Here is a 19,437-nt window from a genome sequence, read left to right as displayed (position 1 = left end):
CTAAGATTCAATTAAATACTTAATTGGATTTTTTTTAAAGCCACTTACTCTTAGAACATGTAATAATTACTTTGGGATTTTGTTTTGCTTGCAGCTTACTGGAGAAGATGTTAGAATGGTCAGTCACTGATAACAGAGATTCAAAAGCTCTCCCTACACATGCTGAAAATGCCTTCAGGCTCCTGCTAATTGTACAAGACTTCCTGCAGGCAGAAGGACTAGTTAATTCAAATTTGTGGACAGAAAAGGTATAGTAGCTATGTGATGGAAGCACTGTATGTGGGCTGAAATTACAATAAAAAAGTTATCGGGTGTCATCCCATTTAAACTATAAATATTACAAAGTAAGGTTTTATGATGGAGTGGATTAGATTGCCCTTTAATGATACCTAATACAGGCAATATAGTTAATTTTGCAAATTAAATAGGCCTGTAAGTGGTGTTCTTTATTGAAAATCCAGGTCTCTTCAGACTGGTAAATATTCAGATAATGTAGGAGTTAATGAAATTATGTCAGTTGTAGCTTAAGCAGATTTTGCACAATTTATCAGTATGTGTGACTCATCACATGTGTCCTGAATAAAAGATCAGCCAAAACTCTGCTCTCCGTTGCAAGCTGCAAAATGTCACCTCTGGGCTTTGACCAATATTGGAGCTCAGACATGATTTTGTGCATACATATGCAAATAGCTCTGTTTTGTACATCAGAGTAAGAAACAAGTTCTGAGGAAGAAAATTACTAGCAAACATAGTAAGTAGTAGGGTAAAGAAGCTTTCTGTCATCAGGATCTGTTTTTTTGGCGTCTGTATCATAGACACCAATAGTTTGCCTCAACATTTGTACAGTTTCTGGCAGTGGTCTTCCTTCCTTCACTATCTGAATTGTCGTTACTTTTCCATTTTTCAAGGCTAAAGGGGATAGGTGTTATATGGAAACCATCACTATATCATGATAAATACTTTAAAAATCATGTTTCTAAAGACTACTGCTTTTGAAAAATAGGCATGATGTTAAGAGTCATCAACACAGTAATTAAGTTGTTCTTCAGAATGCCTGGTTATAAGTAAACATAGATAATCTGGAAGCTTTTAGTTTTTTTGTTTTTAAAGTGTCCTATTGGTAGAAACCTTTGCCTTCTGTTGCAAACTAGCTTTGTGAAATCTGATAAATGGGATCTGAACTTTGGAGCGATGAGAGCTGTGCTTATTACCAGCTCTGAATTAAAAATAACAGTACTCCCATAAATTATCCTCCACTATGCCTGAGGAGAGTTTTAACCACTTCAATATTTGAAGCAGGACAGCTTTCAGTTTGCTGTAATTGTGGAGCTTAACAAAAGAATGGGTTTTCATTTCAGTAATTTATTGGGGAATCTATACAAGTATATTGGCTTTAAGTAAACGTGTCTGGGTAGTGAATTGTGCCGTTTGCCGTGTGATTATTTTATGCAAATCTTCTGGTTTTACAATAGCTCTTGGAAGAACTAGTAACCCTCATGGACAGCCTGTCAGTGTGGTACTCTGTTGGCCTAGAAGCAGTCAGACTTTCACAGGTGCAAGTCCAGGTGCTCCTTGGATTCATCGCACAAGATAACTTACAGGTTTGTTGCAAATTCCTGCAAGAGGCTCTGTGTTTTAAGTGCATATTTGATGTAACTGTTGTTTATAGGGGAAACATTGGTTGTAGTCCATCCTCCTACAGAGAAGATGTTTAAATGGTTCTTAAGGCTTCCAAACTTACTCTACAGTTCTGTCAATGTGCAGCTCCTGAGAATGAGGAAGATTTAGAGAGCAAGCTGTTTGAAGGCAGGACTATATAGGCACTAGTGGCAATAAGATAGTGCTTCTGGTCGTGACTTTTTATTTCTACCATAGAATGCATTTATTAGTGTGAATGCATTCTATGGTAGAAATACATACTATAGAATGAGCTCAGATTTACATCCATTAATTGCACATAAGCCTGGACTGTTCTGCCGGATCAACATTTCAAAGAAAGTTAATAGAGCTGTATCTGGAATATGAGCCCTTCAGTAAAGCCAGGGTTTGTAGTTTAGGTACGGCATTGTCTTAATGCAGCTATGTGATATTGGGGGTTGCAGCTGACTCAGGTTTCGTCATGATCAGTGCCTATATTTGGCACATGTGCCTTCAGGTTACCTGGGATGCAGGTAGAATATGGACATGCTTCTGTGCTGAAAAGATAGGTCACAAAATAAGATTTTAAGGATTGATTTAATTTTTTGTTGTTTGTCTGTCTAGGTCTGTGCCATGGCAGCAGCCAAACTAAACACACTCCTTCAGACCAAAGTGATTGAGAGTCAGTCTGAAGCATGCTACCTCTTAGGGAAGCTGGAAAGTATCTTGAGTAGATCAATTGAAGAGAAAACAGAAACTTACTCATTTCTGATTCCCCTTGTTCGGACATTGGTATCCAAGATTTATGAACTTCTTTTCATGAACCTGCATCTCCCTTCACTGCCTCCTACCAATGGTAGCCCATCTTTCTTTGAGGACTTTCAAGAATACTGCAGCTCTGATGAGTGGCAGGTTTATATTGGCAAATATGTAAGTAGTAGATTCTTTTGTATTGATTTCCCTCTTTTTAACCATGAAAGCAGAGCAATAAATTCTGAAATTCCATTGTGCTTTCTGTTGTGGTGGAACTAGATTATCCCAAATATGAAGCAGTATGAAGAGAATTCATTCAGACATGACAATGAGAAGATGGCACTTTATTGGAAGGATTGTTATGAAGCGTTTATGGTGAATATGCACATGCGAGACCGGGAGAGAGGAGAAAGTAAGCTAAAATTCCAGGTAAGGTTTGGATCGAGTGCTAGTTTCTCTTAGTACTATCTCAGGAGTTGCCTTCTACAAGATGGGGAAACTGAATTCCAGGATAAAACCTGCGCCAAGTGATTGCCGGGTAGATAACTGAGTGTTTTAAGATTTTATGAGCAGTGTGACTGTGTAAATTATTGATATGACTTTTAGTTTTGGCCTTTCTATTTTAGAGTCTTATTTGTAAGGAGAGTCATTTCTGGGCTGTAGGCATTCCTCGTAATATAGCAACCTAGAATTATGTTCACCTATAAGCTGCATGTTCTTTTACTCTGTGTGTTTTGAATTATTAAGACATCATCCATTATGAGATGAGCCAGTGACATTTTTTATTTTTTTTTTTTTTTTTTTAATTTTTGGTTTTTTAACCATACTTCAAAACAGTGAAAACATTTGAAACCGTTCATAATTCCCATTTAACATGGGGAAGAATTGTTTCTGAACTGAACTTTCTGTGTAAGTTTCAGCCTCAGTTTAAGTATTTATAGCAAATAGAGCACAATTTTATTTCTCTTATTTTCTTTATCCCTTTTTAATAAGGATTCTTGTAGTCTTTTTTACTCAAGTAGCTTGGGGAACAGCTCAATGCGAGTCACCTTCTAGAGTACTAGAATTAAAAAAAATCTTACCTATTATAATATGATTTCCAATACTGTCCACTTTTTAATGATGAAAAATTGCCTTGGTTCAGCACTGACAATACTTTCTTCATATCTTTAAGTTGAAGTTTGGTGCCATTTCTTCCAGGAAATTTCTGTCTGAAATTTCTCTCAAACATTACCTTAAATTTTCAGACATTTTTTCTGCTAAGTGTTTTTGTTTCTTCTTAATTTATGAGAATTCTTGCAAGCCACAAAACTGTGTTTTCAAAAATGAGACTTATTTCAGTGCTAGTTTTATTTTTAATGATCTTTCAGGAGCAGTTTGTGGAACCATTTAGCAGAAAGGCTCGACAGGAAAATCTGCGTTACAACAGTATGCTAAAGCAACTTAATAGTCAACACGCAGCTACTCTGAGACAATGGAGAGCAGCCCAGCTTTACTTGCTCTGTGAACGTGGTCCTTGGTCTGAAATGTAAGAGTTAAACTGTATATAATGTGAAGAAGGAATTTGTTCACGTCTAACAGTTTACCATAGCTAGAACTTCATCAAATTGACTCCTATAACCATTCTTGAGATGTGAAGTTAATATTTAATGTATCTTTTATAATGTTTTCTGCATTTAATTACTCTACATGAAAATCCAAAGTCTGATATGTAATGCTGAGATGGTTATCTGAATGTTCTTTCCCCCAAAAAATTCTTCACAAATACAAATTAGCTATCAATAAAGCAACTACAAAAACTTTGAGATATCTTACAGGTCAGTGGTTCTACCAGAAAAGAAAAAAAATAGACTCATTACATAAAAACTCAGTTTGTATTATGAAGCTAAGTTCAGTTTAAAGGAATACATTTTGCCTGTCTTAGCTTTTGGGGAACTTCTGGGTAATTATTTATTTTAGTTTTCTAATTGTCATTAACTGGAAGTGTAAACAATTTGAAGTATTTCAGTAGAAAATCAATACTGTTTTCAAAGTGCTTTAGGATGATGAGAGCTGCTGTATGAAATATAACACTAAATGCAGTTTATTGCTTTTGTGTTTTGCAACGTACAAGTGGCTGACCAATAGTTTTCTAAACACGCAGTCTTCCATAATCAGTTCATTCACATAGGTCGTCTCCTTCTTTTAACTGTTTTTATGAATATTCTTGTTTTCCTAGGACGCAGCATCCTGTTCACTGGAAACTTTCAAATGTGGAAAATTTTTCACGTATGAGACTAAAACTAGTGCAGAATTACAACTTCAACTCTCATCAAGATGCTAGTGACCAGAGAGATAATTTAGGTAAAGTTGTATTTGCTATTTGACTTGGGATTCTTCTGTCATTGCTGAATAAAGATGCCACATTAGTCTTCATGTTTAAGCATCAGTGTATGGTAGACACTTAAATCTTGAATTTCCTGTATTTCCTCTATAGTAAAATGTGTAACATAAGAGTGAATCTTTGACTTCAGACATCATTTTCTGACTGAGTAGAATTAATTTCTGCTTTCATTGAAATAAGCACTCACATAGTTTCCTTGCATATGATTATTTTTTCATGGAAAGGAAACAGAGAGATCAGAGTAAGCAGACATTTGTTTGAAAACTTTTAGACCTCATGATTGAAATGTGTACATATGAAGTGCTCTTTTTTAAAAGTGGGCCCAAGAGCTGAATTAGTAATATAAACTGTTAAGTTAGGTATATCAAGACTCCAAAAAAATCCCCCCAAAACCCACACCAAAACAACACCACCACCACAACCTCTTGTAAACAGAAGTAAGCAAAACCCAAATGTATTGTATTTCCATGAAATCTGCACATTTTAACAATGTGAGGCAGAACACTGTAAAATATTTTATTGGCAATGTCCTCATGAGAATTCAGTGTAAAATTTTGTGGCATGTTTGTCCCTTTATATTGTTATGATCTAAAATATATGTATTTCAGGAAGTAATTTTAGTGTCCTGCCTGCCCCAAAAAGTATTTAAGAAGTCTGATTGCTTCTTAGTCAGTTAAAACTGTGATTCAGCAGTAAAATATGCACTCAGTAGTTTAGATTTCCAAAAGGGTTGTAGCAAAATAATTTCAGAGCTGATTCTATTGGTTATTTATTTGTGATAGGTGTGTACCAGACACAGCCTTCTAGTGAGTCCCTACTTCTGGAGGTGGTGAAGCAGGTGAAAGTAAGTGACTTGGAAGATGATGTTCTTGAACTGCCAGAAGAAGACATAACAGCCAGTTCAAATTTGTAAGTACAGCAGAGTAAAATAATTCTCAAGTGGCAGTCAGCCCTGTAAAGACTGAAACTAGTGCTTGTCCATAGACACCAGGGGCCATCCCCTTTACCATCAGTTGCATAGCATATATCTTTACTTGATTTGCATTAATCTGATACAGAGCTCCCTGTGTTCAAGAGCATTCCAGAGAGAAATCTTGCTGTGCTTCCTTCATGTCGCTTGGAGGGGAGCTGATATGGGGCAGTGGGAACATAGTAAATGCCTCACTCAAATAGCTGGACATGTGATGCGAGTGAATCCACATGTGTCTATACTACTGAAATGTAGCCAAATTTGATTCTTTTCTTCACTGTACTCTTACCAAGTACCTAAGTCAACCCTGTAACACCTGATACTGTTTCTGTAGGGATGAGAAAGATGAGCAAAGTCAGAAAGAAAAGCTAATAATGTCTGAAGATTGTGAACTCATTACAATAATTGATGTGATACCTGGCAGGCTGGAGATCACTACACAGCACATCTATTTCTTTGACAGTAGCACTGAAAAAGAGGAAGGTGAGCATGATCAGTATCTCTTTTCAGTGTAGTTCAGCATTCTCTTTTTAGTAGACAGAGTTTGGTCAAGCTAATTGTGGAGAGGCAAGTTGTGGATTTGTACTTAATACTCTGCTTGGTGTCTGTGGCCGATGGATCCCTTCAGAATACAGAATCTGGAACTATACTTGCTGAGCTGTTACACTGATTCTTAGTATAGCTTAATGTAGTTTGGCTTTTTGTTTGTTGGGTTTTTTTTATTTCTGGAGTGTAAAAAGGCATTCTCTCTAACTTGCTACTTAAATGGCACCTCCTTGTTCTCCCTGAAAAAAAGTTTCCCCTATACATTGATTACAAAACAGTAGTAAGTAATGAGTAAAAAGTAGTCACATATAATTGATAGTCATCTCTATTAGTTCAGGGAACTTTACTAGAATAGATATGGTTGAATAAGAGAACAGTGAATTGTTTTGCAAATAATGGTAACATTTTCAAAACTAGTGTATCTGAGCCTGTTTGAGAAAGACAATGGCTTTGGTTTATGTATTTGTTCACAGAATACATTTGTAATGTGTCTTTGATCAGAAAGCAAAACCAAATTCTACACTCCATCAGTTATTTCCTGCTGCCTCTATTTCAGCAGAAAAATAACTGAAGTCTATAATATTTTCCTAGAAAAATGGTTAATCAAACCATATATAACATTTACCTTTTCTAAGAATAACTCTGTGATGATTGAAAATAACGTTATGAGAAATTTTTTATATAGTTTAAGTCAATAATCAAAGTGGTCTTCCTAGGGGTAGGTTTTGATTTCAAATGGCACCTTTCCCAAATTCGAGAGATACATTTGCGTCGGTACAACCTGAGGAGGTCAGCTTTGGAAATCTTCCTTACAGATCAAACCAATTACTTCCTCAACTTCAATAAGGAGGTACGGATTTGCCATATGTCCTTGATTTACATACTTAGCACAGGTGTCAAGTTCATTAATGGGAGTCTGGTGTCTTTTGTAATACTATAACACTAGTAGCAACACATTAGCTGGATATATCTATTATGGAAACTGGTCTGCAGTCTGTGGAAACCTCAGTCTGGCATCTAGAAACTGATTAATTGTGAAAAGATGGGTAAATCAAGATTCTTTTTCCTGTCTCTCTGTGCTGTTATATAGAACAATTATTCAACTAAAATTACATCAGTACTAATCTAAATAGCTTGAAGCCACATATATTTTAAAATATGCTGAGCAAATTAGTTAGAAACCCAAAGGAGACTTTCTATTTTATCTCAAAATTGGAAACCATTGCTATTTCTATAGTCTATGCTTTAGGATTAGTGAAACTTTTCTCCTTCCCTCTCTGGATAATGTAAGTGATCCTTTGTATGTGGGACTAAGATAAATATCAGAACCTAGGGTGAGTTACATATTAGTAGGTTAGTGTATGAATAACTCCTCTGAAATGTGTGATTTGTTTTAGTGGTTTGTTTGGGATTTTTTGTTTTTTAAAAGTAAATAAATCTTTGCAGTAGTTCTGTGAGGAAGACATTAGTATAACTTTATTTGAACAGCAGCAGTATTCCCTAGAAATCTTTTTTGGCAACAATGATTTTCTGTGTAGGATCCATGTACACAAAATAGCCCCAACAAAACTTCATAACATTGCCTTTGTATTCTGTAACTCAAGGATGTCACATCCATCCACATGATTTATTGCAGCAAGAGACAGAAGTGTTTAAGAGTGTAACTGTTCCATTTATTTCACGTTCTAATTAGCAGAGAAGTTTTGTCTCTCAGCTTCAGTCTGCAGAATAATTTTTTTTTATTAATTCTGTTTTCTACCAGGTACGAAACAAAGTATATAGTCGAATACTCTCACTGTGTTCTCCAAATATATCTGGAACCAGATCTCCACAGGAACTTTTTAAAGCTTCAGGTTTGATGCAGGTATGAGACTTCAGTATAAATGGCCCAACAAGAATAGAAAACATATATCAGGGTCGCTTTTGTTTTCAGTCCATGACCTTGAGTGCACCATTTTGGAACTTCTTTTACTGCATGTGCAAATAATTTTCCCCACTACCTTTGCATGGTGGGGCTTTCAACAAAAAACTATGTGAAAATTAGGCAGGAAATATGGTCTTAAGAGAATTAATACTGATATAAAAGCATAATGTCAAAATGTTTGTATAACTACACATGGGTACATTTTTAAAGGTAGTAAATGTGTTTTTGTCTTTCATTTCTTTAAGCCACAATTACTGTTTTCTTTGAGGGAGGAAGATTTACAAATTACTTTTAAATATATTGGAATTACTTCAGTTTTTATTTGTTTCCCTAATGATAAAAGGTGTCATGTTGTGTATTTACAAGGAGAAAGTAGCACCTATAATGGAAAGTGTCCATCACACTATAGGTAGATTTTTCTGAGCGCAGCTGGGTCTGTTCTTTGGTTTAAAAATACAATAGTGGAGCAAAGGCCCAAGGACAGTGTTATTTGAGTCCCTGCAAGAACTCAAGAAGTTTTTGCCTTAGAACTCTAATGGATTTTGAAGCTATGGTCCCTTTTCCTCAGTACCTGTTTATCTGCCTTCTTTGTGTTTCTCTTGTTTCTGGTTTTCTTCTCCTTCTTTCTTCTGAGGCTGATAGTCTGTATTTAAAAGAGTACTGAGATCAATCAGGGACGTGATTTCATTGAAGTATAGGCAGCACAGTCATTGAATCAAAGGGAAAATAAACTTCTTGGCAGAAATTATATTTGGCCTTCATATCATTCTTAGTCCTATGCCTTTCACTTTCCAATGCTATTCTTTAGCAGATAAATACTGACACTGGTGTTATCTTTGACATAGTGACTTCCATGTGCTCTCCTATTTTCTTTTTTTTCTTCTCTCCCTTCAGAAATGGGTGAATAGAGAAATATCCAATTTTGACTACCTTATTCAGCTGAACACAATGGCAGGACGATCTTACAATGACCTTGCTCAGTATCCTGTGGTAATGAAAAAATCAATTTTTTGCCAAATTGAAATATTTTTTTCTATTCTGAAAGATGGAGTTTTCGTTTAAATTTCATCTTGGACTTTTTTTTTTTCCCTAATCCTTTTTCTGTAGTTTCCCTGGATTTTGCAAGATTATACTTCAGAAGAGCTGGACCTGAATAATCCTGCAGTCTTTAGGGATCTCTCCAAACCCATAGGAGTGGTAAATGAAAAGAATGCGAAGGCTGTGAAAGAGAAGTATGTATTTGAACGCCAAATTATATGTCTCTATCTTTTTGAGCCTCCAGGCTAATAACATTTTAAAAATAAAGTTGTAAGGGTGAAGTGCTTAAAAGCTAGTTTTATAACATCACAGATGCATTTGCAAAGGTTGTTGATTTATTATTCTTGCGGCATTCAGATGAGTTTCTTTATATGCCACTGGAAGGACAAACCTACTGTTGTAAATTTTCAGTTGTTTCTCAGATGTAGAGATAAAAAAACGGAAAGGCTGTCGAAAGACTTAATTTAATGGCCCAGCAGCTTGAAGAGGCATACTGTCTCATGTCTGCTTCAAGATAAGGAATGTGAAATCATACCAGTGTTTTAAGCTGCCTGTGTTGAGAGGTAGCATTTATCCTAAATCTGTTGCCTACTCATTTTTAAAAAGCACAGATTATCATCTTTTGAAATAAAATATAACTCAGCATCTTCAAGCAGCTCTTCCTCAGATAGGAACGAGAAGCACATACACAAATGTATTGTTGTCATGATCCTTCCCGGTTTTTTGCTCACAAGGAAAGTGAGTGTGCAGTAATATGAGATTGCACTTGTCAGGCATCTTCCAAAACCAGCTTTTTTTCTAAGAATTTGGAACATGGACAATTTTGTTTGAATTATTAGGTTCTGTCCCTGACTATAATGAAATTTGTTCTCTAGAAGTATGTCGGACTATACTTCCTCTTACTGGTCTTGTGACACTGAGGAATGTGTCAGAGGGTGATGTGGTACTGCAGAGTGATTTTTGCCAGGAGAAAAGGAAATGGGCATAAGTGTTAAATAAAATCTCTCTTCTGCATCCTGACACAGTCACACACACACTCCCTGTTATTTTTTTATATATATATATCTGTTTTATGTCTTGCAGGAAACTTGAATAAGTTCTTTCAATAATGAATATTCAGCTCAGTGGTGTGGGATATTTTGTGTGTTGTATATAGTCACACTAACTCATACCTATCTTGCTTCTGACATCTGATAACAAATGCCTAGGGAAGAGCATAAGAACAGGCATTCAAAGGCTTAGAATAGAATAAATAGGATAATAAACCAGGTTGGAAGAGACCTTCAAGATCATCGCGTCCAACCCACCTAAACAACTAAACCATGGCACCAAGCACCCCAACAAGTCTTCTCCTGAACACCTCCTATGATGGTGACTCCACCACCTCCCCGGGCAGCCCATTCCAATGGGCAGTCTCTCTCTCTGTATAGAACTTCTTCCTAACCTCCAGCCTAAACCTCCCCTGGTGCAGCCTGAGACTGTGTCCTCTTGTTCTGGTACTGGCTGCCTAGGAGAAGAGACCAACATCCACCTGTCCACAATTTCCCTTCAGGTAGTTGTAGAGAGCAATAAGGTCACCCCTGAGTCTCCTCCTCTCCAGGCTAAGCAACCCCAGCTCCCTCAGCCTCTCCTCATAGGGCTTGTGTTCCAAACCCCTCACCAACTTCGTTGCCCTTCTCTGGACTCATTCCAGCAAGTCAACATCATCCAGTGTACATTCCTGTCTTTCAGCAGTCTTTTGTTTAGGCAATTTTAAGTCAGAATGAGACTCCATGTGTTTAATGGGACTTACTATATTTTTTTCTTATGGATTGCTGTGATTGTTTCTTTTGAATCCTTGTCTACAATAAATATAATCTCTAGAGCTTTAGTGCTCAGTTGTGTTTATAAAGGTTTGGGTTTTTTTAGATATGAAAATTTTGAAGATCCCCTTGGGATAATTGACAAATTTCACTATGGGACACATTACTCAAATGCTGCTGGTGTCATGCATTACCTCATTCGGGTGGAACCTTTCACAACACTACACATTGAACTTCAAAGTGGCAGGTATGCAGTGAGCAAATAAGCAGCACCTTTATTTTTGGTCCTTTTACTGAGAACATGATCAAAATCTAACTGGAATTTTCTTACCTACAGATTTGACTGTGCTGACAGGCAGTTCCATTCTATTCCTGCCACCTGGCAGGCTCTCATGGACAACCCCAATGATGTCAAGGAACTTATCCCAGAGTTCTTCTACTTTCCAGAGTTCCTGGAGAATCAAAATGGTAAATTGACTGCTCAGAATATTTTGAGAATATAGAAAACTGTTTGTGTATTCTTCAGAAAAGAATTATTACGTCCATTTATGAATGTGGTGGAATGCTTCTTATTTTACCTTTACAGTATACTTGTAGACATTACTTTAAACAGTTTGGAGTCGTCATTACAATTAAATGAGCACACCAGTTGTGTGAGGAACAGCCTAAATACTTAAAAGTTAAAATTTGTTTGAAATTCAAACTGTGGGCTTAGGTAAAAATAGTGTTGTTTACCTGATGTAAAATATCAGAGATGTTCATTTGGATATTTGAAGAAGTTAGCAAGAGTTAATGCTGATTAAATAGCAAATGTTAATACAGATTAATTAGTATTCTTTTTACTGGGTTCATTGAGTAATAAGAGTTTGGACATATTCAAACAGGAAACGTCTTCTATTTGCCACAGGCAAACAGCTTTTTTTCTGCTTCCTACTGTTGCCTTGCAGTGCAGTGTTTGACTCTTGATTGTAGAGCCATGCTAGCTTTCAGTAGCCATCAAAAGAAGGAAAAACAAGAGAACAGCAGCAGTTTCACCCCTATGTAAGGCTAATGGAAAAGACAGTGTTCTGTATTCTGAAATGAGTTGTAGCCATTTATTCCACAGGGAATTGTTTATCTCCCTATTATGTAATTGAAAAGTGGAATTGTATGTTTTTGCTGCTGCTAGTTTAGTCTGCTAGCTGCAATCTGCTAGAGTTATAAATTACAAAAATTGGAAACAGCCAAATCACTTTCAGAAGTCATTTGAGTGTTTAGAGTTGTTCTCATGCAAGCTGGTGGGAATTTAAGAGTTCTTGAAAGCCTTGATTCTACAATCATTTAAAACTGTAAGTAACTTCATCCTTATAAATAACCTCATTAAAAAGTTTTGGACTCTTAATCCTGGTTAAAAAAAAAAAAAGCAAATGCAGATATGTATGTAGAGAGATGTGTAATACATTCACACTGCTTTTAAGTTGGGACTTCAGCTTTGAAGTCATTTAGATGCTTTCAACAGTTCTTATCCTGTGATATTGAACATTTTAAACAGTAATAGCAGAAATTGGCCTCCTGTGTCAGTGGGGGGTTATTGGAGATTTACATTAAGAATTTTTCAATATCCTTCCTTTGTACTGAGAAAGGAATACTTTTACATCTTTATTTAGAAATCAAGATATTTGAAATATTTTTTAGTAACTCTTAAAATTCTCAAAATTATTCACCAGGTTTTAACTTAGGTCAGCTTCAAATATCCAAGGAGGTGGTAAATGATGTTGTTCTCCCTAAATGGGCCCACTCCCCAGAAGACTTCATTTATAAACACAGGAAGGCTCTGGTAAGATGATGTGTATATTTATGAAGTAATAATAAAGACAATATACATGCATATTTCACTGTGTAAAATACTGAGATTACATTTGAACTACAGTTGTGGTTACATCTGACATGACAAGTACCATTAGAAGTTCCAGTTATAAGCACTGTGCATGTCAATAGAATGCTAAAAATAAAGAAGGAAAGAGCCTGAAGATACTAATCTTTTGGAAATTTGTTGCCTTAAAAAATAAAATGCAGAATAAGATGGGGTTAGGTGATAAGGCTTCCCTTGCTTTTTGTAAATTATTCTGTATGGTATTGGGGAAGTAGCAGCTTACCTTCCCTTGCACAGTTGAATTTCAGCAGTCTAATGTGCTATGTCTTACTTCACAGTTGCTTTAACACATGGATGTTATTGTGCTTCTGCCCTGTCCATTGCTGTGTACCTAGTTTGTGGATACTCCTAGTTCAGGAATTAAATATCTTTCATGTAAAATAGTAACTACTGCAAGAAGGCAACAGTACTTTTCTTATTCTTCAAAGAACATTCTTCTCTTCCTAGGAATCTGAGTATGTTTCTGCTCATCTTCATGAATGGATAGATTTAATTTTTGGCTACAAGCAGAGGGGACCAGCTGCAGTGGAAGCACTCAATGTGTTCTATTATTGTACTTATGAAGGTACAAAGCAGTATGCTCTCTTGTCATTGTCATCAGACTTGTGAGCTTTGAGTGTTACACAGAAAACATTGAATTTGTCACCATCCCATATAGAAGCATATATTAAGGCCATGAAATTATAGATGAAATGTGGCAGTATAATATGTAATCTGTAATTAAATAACCACAATATTTGATGCTTTGATCAGACATTATGAACTTAAAAAAAGTTGTGGTTTAGTTTTGGTGGTTTTTTGTTGTTGTTTTAAAGGGAAGTTCATTTGTATATCGTTTCTGAAAGTTCTTGGGGGATTTTGTTAGTTTATCATTTGCTTGCTTAAAAGTACTTGTGGTAAGAGGTTTCTTCTGGTTTAGGAGTCAAAGCAAGTTGTTTAAAAACAAATATTGAAACTGCATATGAAGTATATTAAATTAATTTTAGAACACAAAAGCTTTCAAGTTCTTGCATTTACTCTTTAAATTCCACATGCAGAATGGAGTTTTCAGATTGTGTTTCTGTGGAGATGTTGTTTGGAGGCTTTTCTGGGGTGAAGAGTGATAATGCTGCAAGAATTTTAGGTTTTTTCAACATTTACTGACCACACCAGTTATCAATAATTCATTGGAATATGTCCTTTTTTCTGCCCTTCATCATTCTGCTTGTGATCCAGGAGCTGTGGATTTGGATGCTTTAACAGATGAGAAGGAAAGGAAAGCTTTAGAAGGGATGATAAACAATTTTGGGCAAACTCCTTGTCAGCTGTTAAAGGTAATGCTCTTTCTTCTGTCTCAATCAGACCTTTGAGGTTAAATTCAACTGTTAGAAAGGACTTCTGAAAAAATGAAAAGATAATGGTTTGTAATTTTAGGAAGATAAAGTCCTTACCATTTGCAAAGGCTGCACTGATGGAAATTTAGCATACTGTTTTCAAAATAAATTAATTTACTTTAAGATGGTAAATTAGGAGCTTAAGAGTCTGTTTTCTCAGGGATTTGCCAATGAGATTCTGATTATCTTATATGACTTGACTAGGTGGATAATATTACAGTATCACAGTGTCACTTAGGTTGGAAAGGACCTCAAGGATCATCGAGTCCAACCTATCAACACAGACCCCATGACTAGACCATGGCACCAAGTGCCACGTCCAATCTCCCCTTGAACGCCACCAGGGTCGATGACTCAACCACCTCCCTGGGCAACCCGTTCCAATGCCGAATGACTCGCTCGGTGAAGAATTTCCTCCTCACCTCGAGTCTAAACCTCCCCTGGCGCAGCTTGAGACTGTGTCCCCTTGTTCTGGTGCTGGTTGCCTGGGAGAAGAGGCCAACCCCTTCCTGGCTACAACCACCCTTCAGGTAGTTGTAGAGGGCAATGAGGTCACCCCTGAGCCTCCTCTTCTCCAGGCTAAACAATCCCAGCTCCCTCAGTCTCTCCTCATAGGGCTTGTGTTCAAGGCCTCTCACCAGCCTTGTTGCCCTTCTCTGGACACGCTCAAGTGTTTCGATGTCCTTCTTAAACTGAGGGGCCCAGAACTGGACACAGTACTCAAGGTGCAGCCTAACCAAAGCAGAGTACAGGGGCACTATGACCTCCCTGCTCCTGCTGGCCACACTATTCCTAATGCAGGCCAGGATGCTATTGGCCCTCCTGGCCACCTGGGCACACTGCTGGCTCATATTCAGGTGGCTGTCGATCAGCACACCCAGGTCCCTCTCTGTTTGGGAGCTCTCCAGCCGCTCCGACCCCAGCCTATAGCTCTGCATGGGATTGCCATAGCCAAAGTGCAGCACTCGGCACTTGGACTTGTTGAATGCCATCCCATTGGACTCTGCCCATCTGTCCAGTCGGTCGAGGTCCCTCTGCAGAGCCTTTCTACCCTCTAACTGACTAACATCTGCTCCTAACTTTGTGTCATCTGCAAACTTGCTGATGACTGACTCTACCCCTTCATCCAGATCATCGATGAATATGTTGAAGAGGACAGGGCCCAGCACTGATCCCTGTGGAACACCGCTGTTGACTGGCCTCCAGCTGGATGTGGCACCGTTCACTACTTCACTACCTTCACTACTATTGTCTCATTTTGATATTTTTTCAAATACTGTTTTCTAGGAGCCACATCCACAAAGGCTGTCAGCAGAAGAAGTAGTGCAAAGACTGACAAAAAGTGATACCTCTACTCTGAATCTCTTCCAGCACCTCACTGAACTGAAGTCATTCTTCATAGAGGTAGATAGATATGTTACTTGGAAGTGTTTAAAATACAGTCTGAAACTTCTAATGTAGTTGAAACAAAAGGTCATAACCTAGATGAAAATAAACTTGCTTCCTATTTAAAGAAAATAATTTAAAATGTGAGGTGTATAAAAGTAACTGTCTCTTTGGTTAGCTTCATGGAGATTGAATCCCATAAATTTGTATGCCATGGCTGCTTGTGTGTGGGTCTTGTTTGACTATTAAGTTAGCCACCAAACCAAGAAGGCTAAAAATGTCACTAATAGTATCTGGAGACTCACTGAACTTAGCAGCTGAACTCATGGATTCAGGAAAGATTTAGGGTTTAATTTCTGTTTTGTGACAAAGCATACCTGCATCAACTGAATATGCGTGTGCCTGTGCCTTAGAGTACACATCTGACATTGATTCCACAGGCTTTGGGCCTTATGTTTTACAGGTGATTGTCCTTTTGCTCTTTCATATAATGGGACCAAAACCATGTCCTTTCTCTTAGGGAATCAGTGATGGTGTGCCCATTGTCAAAGCGGTTGTTCCCAGAAATCAGTCACGGTCCTTTATTTCTCAGGGAAGTCCAGAGATCTTGGTGAGTTGCATGTGTCAATACTATTCTTAGACTGCAGACAGGTTGGTTTGTTGTTTTTTTTTTTCATAATGGTTGTATAGAAACAGTTCTTCAGTGTTCCTGTTCAGATGTATCTCTTTAGCCTATAATCAATGTCAGCTCTAAGGTAAGTATTTGTCTTCTGTAGAGAAGCCTGGCTGATTTGTTGAATGGTGTTTAAGAGATGAGGAGACATGAGTGTAAGTTGTAGTGAAGTGTATTGCAAGTTTCCCACTTAGTCCCATTCTATGGCAGCAGTTGATTTCCTAATGCAATGCAGACCAGCTTTAAAATAACAGAATTGAGTTGTTAATGTTATCATTAGATTTGTAATTACTTTCCAACCCATATATTAAACTGTACTGTATGTGGTGTGTACACACTCCAAAGGCTTGCACTGAAATGAACTTTTACAGTGACAAAGAGAGGTGCTGGTACTGTGGCAGATGGCCAAGTGATGAACAGAGGAAAGTATTTACAGCAGTATATAAGGTCTGTGTATTGGCGGCTGTGCACTAGGACATATCTTATGCAGGAAAGAATATTATTTTTCAGCATTCCTACTTTGTAGGTCAAACTTACTGTCCTAGCTTCATGTGGTATGTGCTTATGTCATTTGGACACATCTAAAAGTCCCATTGTGTTTTTTCTAAATATCTGGTGAAAATCCTATGTTAAGATGTCAACTAGTAATGATTACAATTTCAAAGAAGAGAATCACTTCAACTAAATGAATTATTTGAGGGGATTGATTTGCTGCATTTTTTTGTTTGGGATTTTTGTTTCTTTCCTTCTCTCTTTCTGCCTGAACCTCTCTGACCTGTCTAGAACATACACTCTCCTACCTTGGTAATACTTGCCACGTGTGGATTAACTCATCAACAAAACAGTTGCAGGGAGTAAGGTGTGTGTGTGTGCTTTTCTCCCTTATGGTTAGTTCTCAGGAAAGCTCTTTTCTGCAACTCCATTACCATCACAGGCAAGCAGAAAATATGCTTGTAGTTTATGTATTTTTTTCTATCAAACTTTTTTAGGTAACAGCAAGTCTGAACTGCATAATTGGAACTCATGGATGGCTACCTTACGACAAAAATATCTCCAACTATTTTACATTCATCAGAGACACAACAGTGACAAATCCCAAGTAAGCAAATGACAAGGAGAGGTGCAGATGAATGCATCTATCATAATAAAATACAGCATTTGTCCAACAATCAGTGGATTGTGCTGTTTGCATTGTCTGAGCTTTCCCCTAAGAATGCATCTTCTGAACTTCAGTAACACTACCTCTCCTCTGTAGCACTGTTCTGATAAAGGATTATGTAAGTGGCATTTCAGGGCTCTTCATTCTTAGAGCTACTTCACGTGTTGGGTTTTTTTTGGTTGGTTGGTTGGTTTGTTTGTTTTTTCAAATCATAAAACTCAACCATAAAAAACTCATCTTGGAATCTGAGATGGGCTGTCTTCATACTTCCTTACACTGTAGTGCAGGTATATGTGGTGGTTTAGTTTCTTTGGGTTCCCTTTGCTTTTTTTTTTTTTAGTGTTACAGTACTAAGTAGGGACATGAGTTATCCATACAGAATCAAATTGCATAAAAGATAGACAAGATCTAAGGTGAAATTTTGTTTTCCCTTGCTGATAGCAATGAATTTAACTTTTTAAATTAAGTATAGTCTCTTCTTACTCATTTTGAAGAATGTAGGAAATACAAAAGACATTGATGTCAACTAAGGTTACTCTTAACTGCTCATCATTTGCCTACAGAACACAACGCAACATGAGCGGTCCTTTTGCACCTGGGCTGAACATCACTTCTAAGTTGTTTGCAGTATCCCATGATGCAAAATTGCTCTTTAGTGGAGGACACTGGGACAACAGCATCAGAGTGACATCTCTTACAAAAGGCAAGCTGATTGGACAGCACATCAGGCACATGGGTTAGTAACTCTTTATGTTGTTGAATGAAAGGTTATATCTATTGTACTTGATGTTTGGTTATTTTAAAAAGAACTATAGCCAGTGGACTTCATAGAATCAATAAGGTTGGAAAAGACCTCAGAGATCATCAAGTCCAATCTATCACCCAACACCTCATGACTAACTGAACCATGGCTTCAAGTGCCACGTCCAGTCCCTTTTTGAACACCTCCAGGGACAGCCACTCCACCACCTCCCTGGGCAGCCCATTCAAATGGCAAATTACTCTTTCTGTGAAGAACTTTCTCCTCACCTCAAGCCTAAACTTCCCCTGGTGCAGCTTGAGACTGTGTCCTCTTGTTCTGGTGCTGGTTGCCTGGGAGAAGAGACCAACCCCTACCTCTCTACAGCCTCCTTTCAGGTAGCTGTAGAAAGCAATAAGGTCTCCTCTGAGCCTCCTCTTCTCCAGGCCAAGCAACCCCAGCTCCCTCAGCCTCTCCTCATAGGGCTTGTGTTCCAAACCCCTCACCAACTTTGCCCTTCTCTGGACACGTTCCAGCAAGTCAACATCTTTCCTAAACTGAGGGGCCCAGAACTGGACTCAAAGTACTCAAGGTGTGGCCTAACCAGTGCAGTGTACAGGGGCACAATGACTTCCCTGCTCCTGCTGGCCACACTGTTCCTGATACAGGCCAGAATGCTATTGGCCTTCTTGGCCACCTGGGCACACTGCTGGCTCATGTTCAGCCAGCTGTCAACCAGTACCCCCAGGTCCCTTTCTGCTTGGCTGCTCTCCAGACACTCTGATCCCAGCCTGCAGCACTGCATGGGGTTGCCATGGCCAAAGTGCAGCACCCAGCACTTGGACTTGTTAAATGCCATTGTGTTGGACTCTGCCCATCTGTCCATCCTGTCAAGGCCCCTCTGCAGAGCCCTTCTACCCTCTAACAGATCAGCACCTGCTCCCAACTTGGTGTCATCTGCAAACTTACTAATGGTTGACTAAATCCCCTCATCTAGATCATCAATAAAGATATTGAACAGGATGGGGCCCAGCACTGATCCCTGGGGGACACCGCTAGTGACTGGCCTCCAGCTGGATGTGGCACCATTCACCAATACTTTCTGGGCTCAGCCCTGCAGCCAGTTCCTAACCCAGTGCAG

General features: G+C 38.1%; 1 protein-coding gene across 7 annotated transcripts in view; it reads left to right on the top strand.

Moving 5' to 3' along the window:
* The window catches only part of NBEAL1 (neurobeachin like 1), an 89,502-nt gene that overhangs the window by 51,040 nt on the left and 19,025 nt on the right, over positions 1-19,437 (top strand). For all 7 annotated transcript variants that reach the window (XM_068138403.1, XM_068138400.1, XM_068138402.1 and 4 more), the window contains 21 exons: positions 95-248; positions 1,473-1,601; positions 2,263-2,568; positions 2,671-2,820; positions 3,762-3,919; positions 4,610-4,734; positions 5,557-5,683; positions 6,079-6,227; positions 7,007-7,140; positions 8,053-8,154; positions 9,109-9,204; positions 9,322-9,446; positions 11,161-11,301; positions 11,392-11,522; positions 12,761-12,870; positions 13,414-13,531; positions 14,182-14,279; positions 15,627-15,743; positions 16,246-16,335; positions 17,388-17,497; positions 18,121-18,293. In XM_068138403.1, coding sequence (XP_067994504.1) covers positions 95-248; positions 1,473-1,601; positions 2,263-2,568; positions 2,671-2,820; positions 3,762-3,919; positions 4,610-4,734; positions 5,557-5,683; positions 6,079-6,227; positions 7,007-7,140; positions 8,053-8,154; positions 9,109-9,204; positions 9,322-9,446; positions 11,161-11,301; positions 11,392-11,522; positions 12,761-12,870; positions 13,414-13,531; positions 14,182-14,279; positions 15,627-15,743; positions 16,246-16,335; positions 17,388-17,497; positions 18,121-18,293 — 2,843 coding nt within the window. The remainder of the gene's footprint in view (positions 1-94; positions 249-1,472; positions 1,602-2,262; positions 2,569-2,670; positions 2,821-3,761; positions 3,920-4,609; positions 4,735-5,556; positions 5,684-6,078; positions 6,228-7,006; positions 7,141-8,052; positions 8,155-9,108; positions 9,205-9,321; positions 9,447-11,160; positions 11,302-11,391; positions 11,523-12,760; positions 12,871-13,413; positions 13,532-14,181; positions 14,280-15,626; positions 15,744-16,245; positions 16,336-17,387; positions 17,498-18,120; positions 18,294-19,437) is intronic.

This window comes from Melanerpes formicivorus, unplaced genomic scaffold, assembly GCF_026170545.1.
Source record: "Melanerpes formicivorus ecotype bairdi unplaced genomic scaffold, bMelFor1.0.p_v2 SCAF_5, whole genome shotgun sequence".
Classification (NCBI taxonomy): domain Eukaryota; kingdom Metazoa; phylum Chordata; class Aves; order Piciformes; family Picidae; genus Melanerpes; species Melanerpes formicivorus.
Note: the sequence above shows the minus strand (reverse complement) of the source record. Positions and strands in the feature narration are given on the sequence as shown.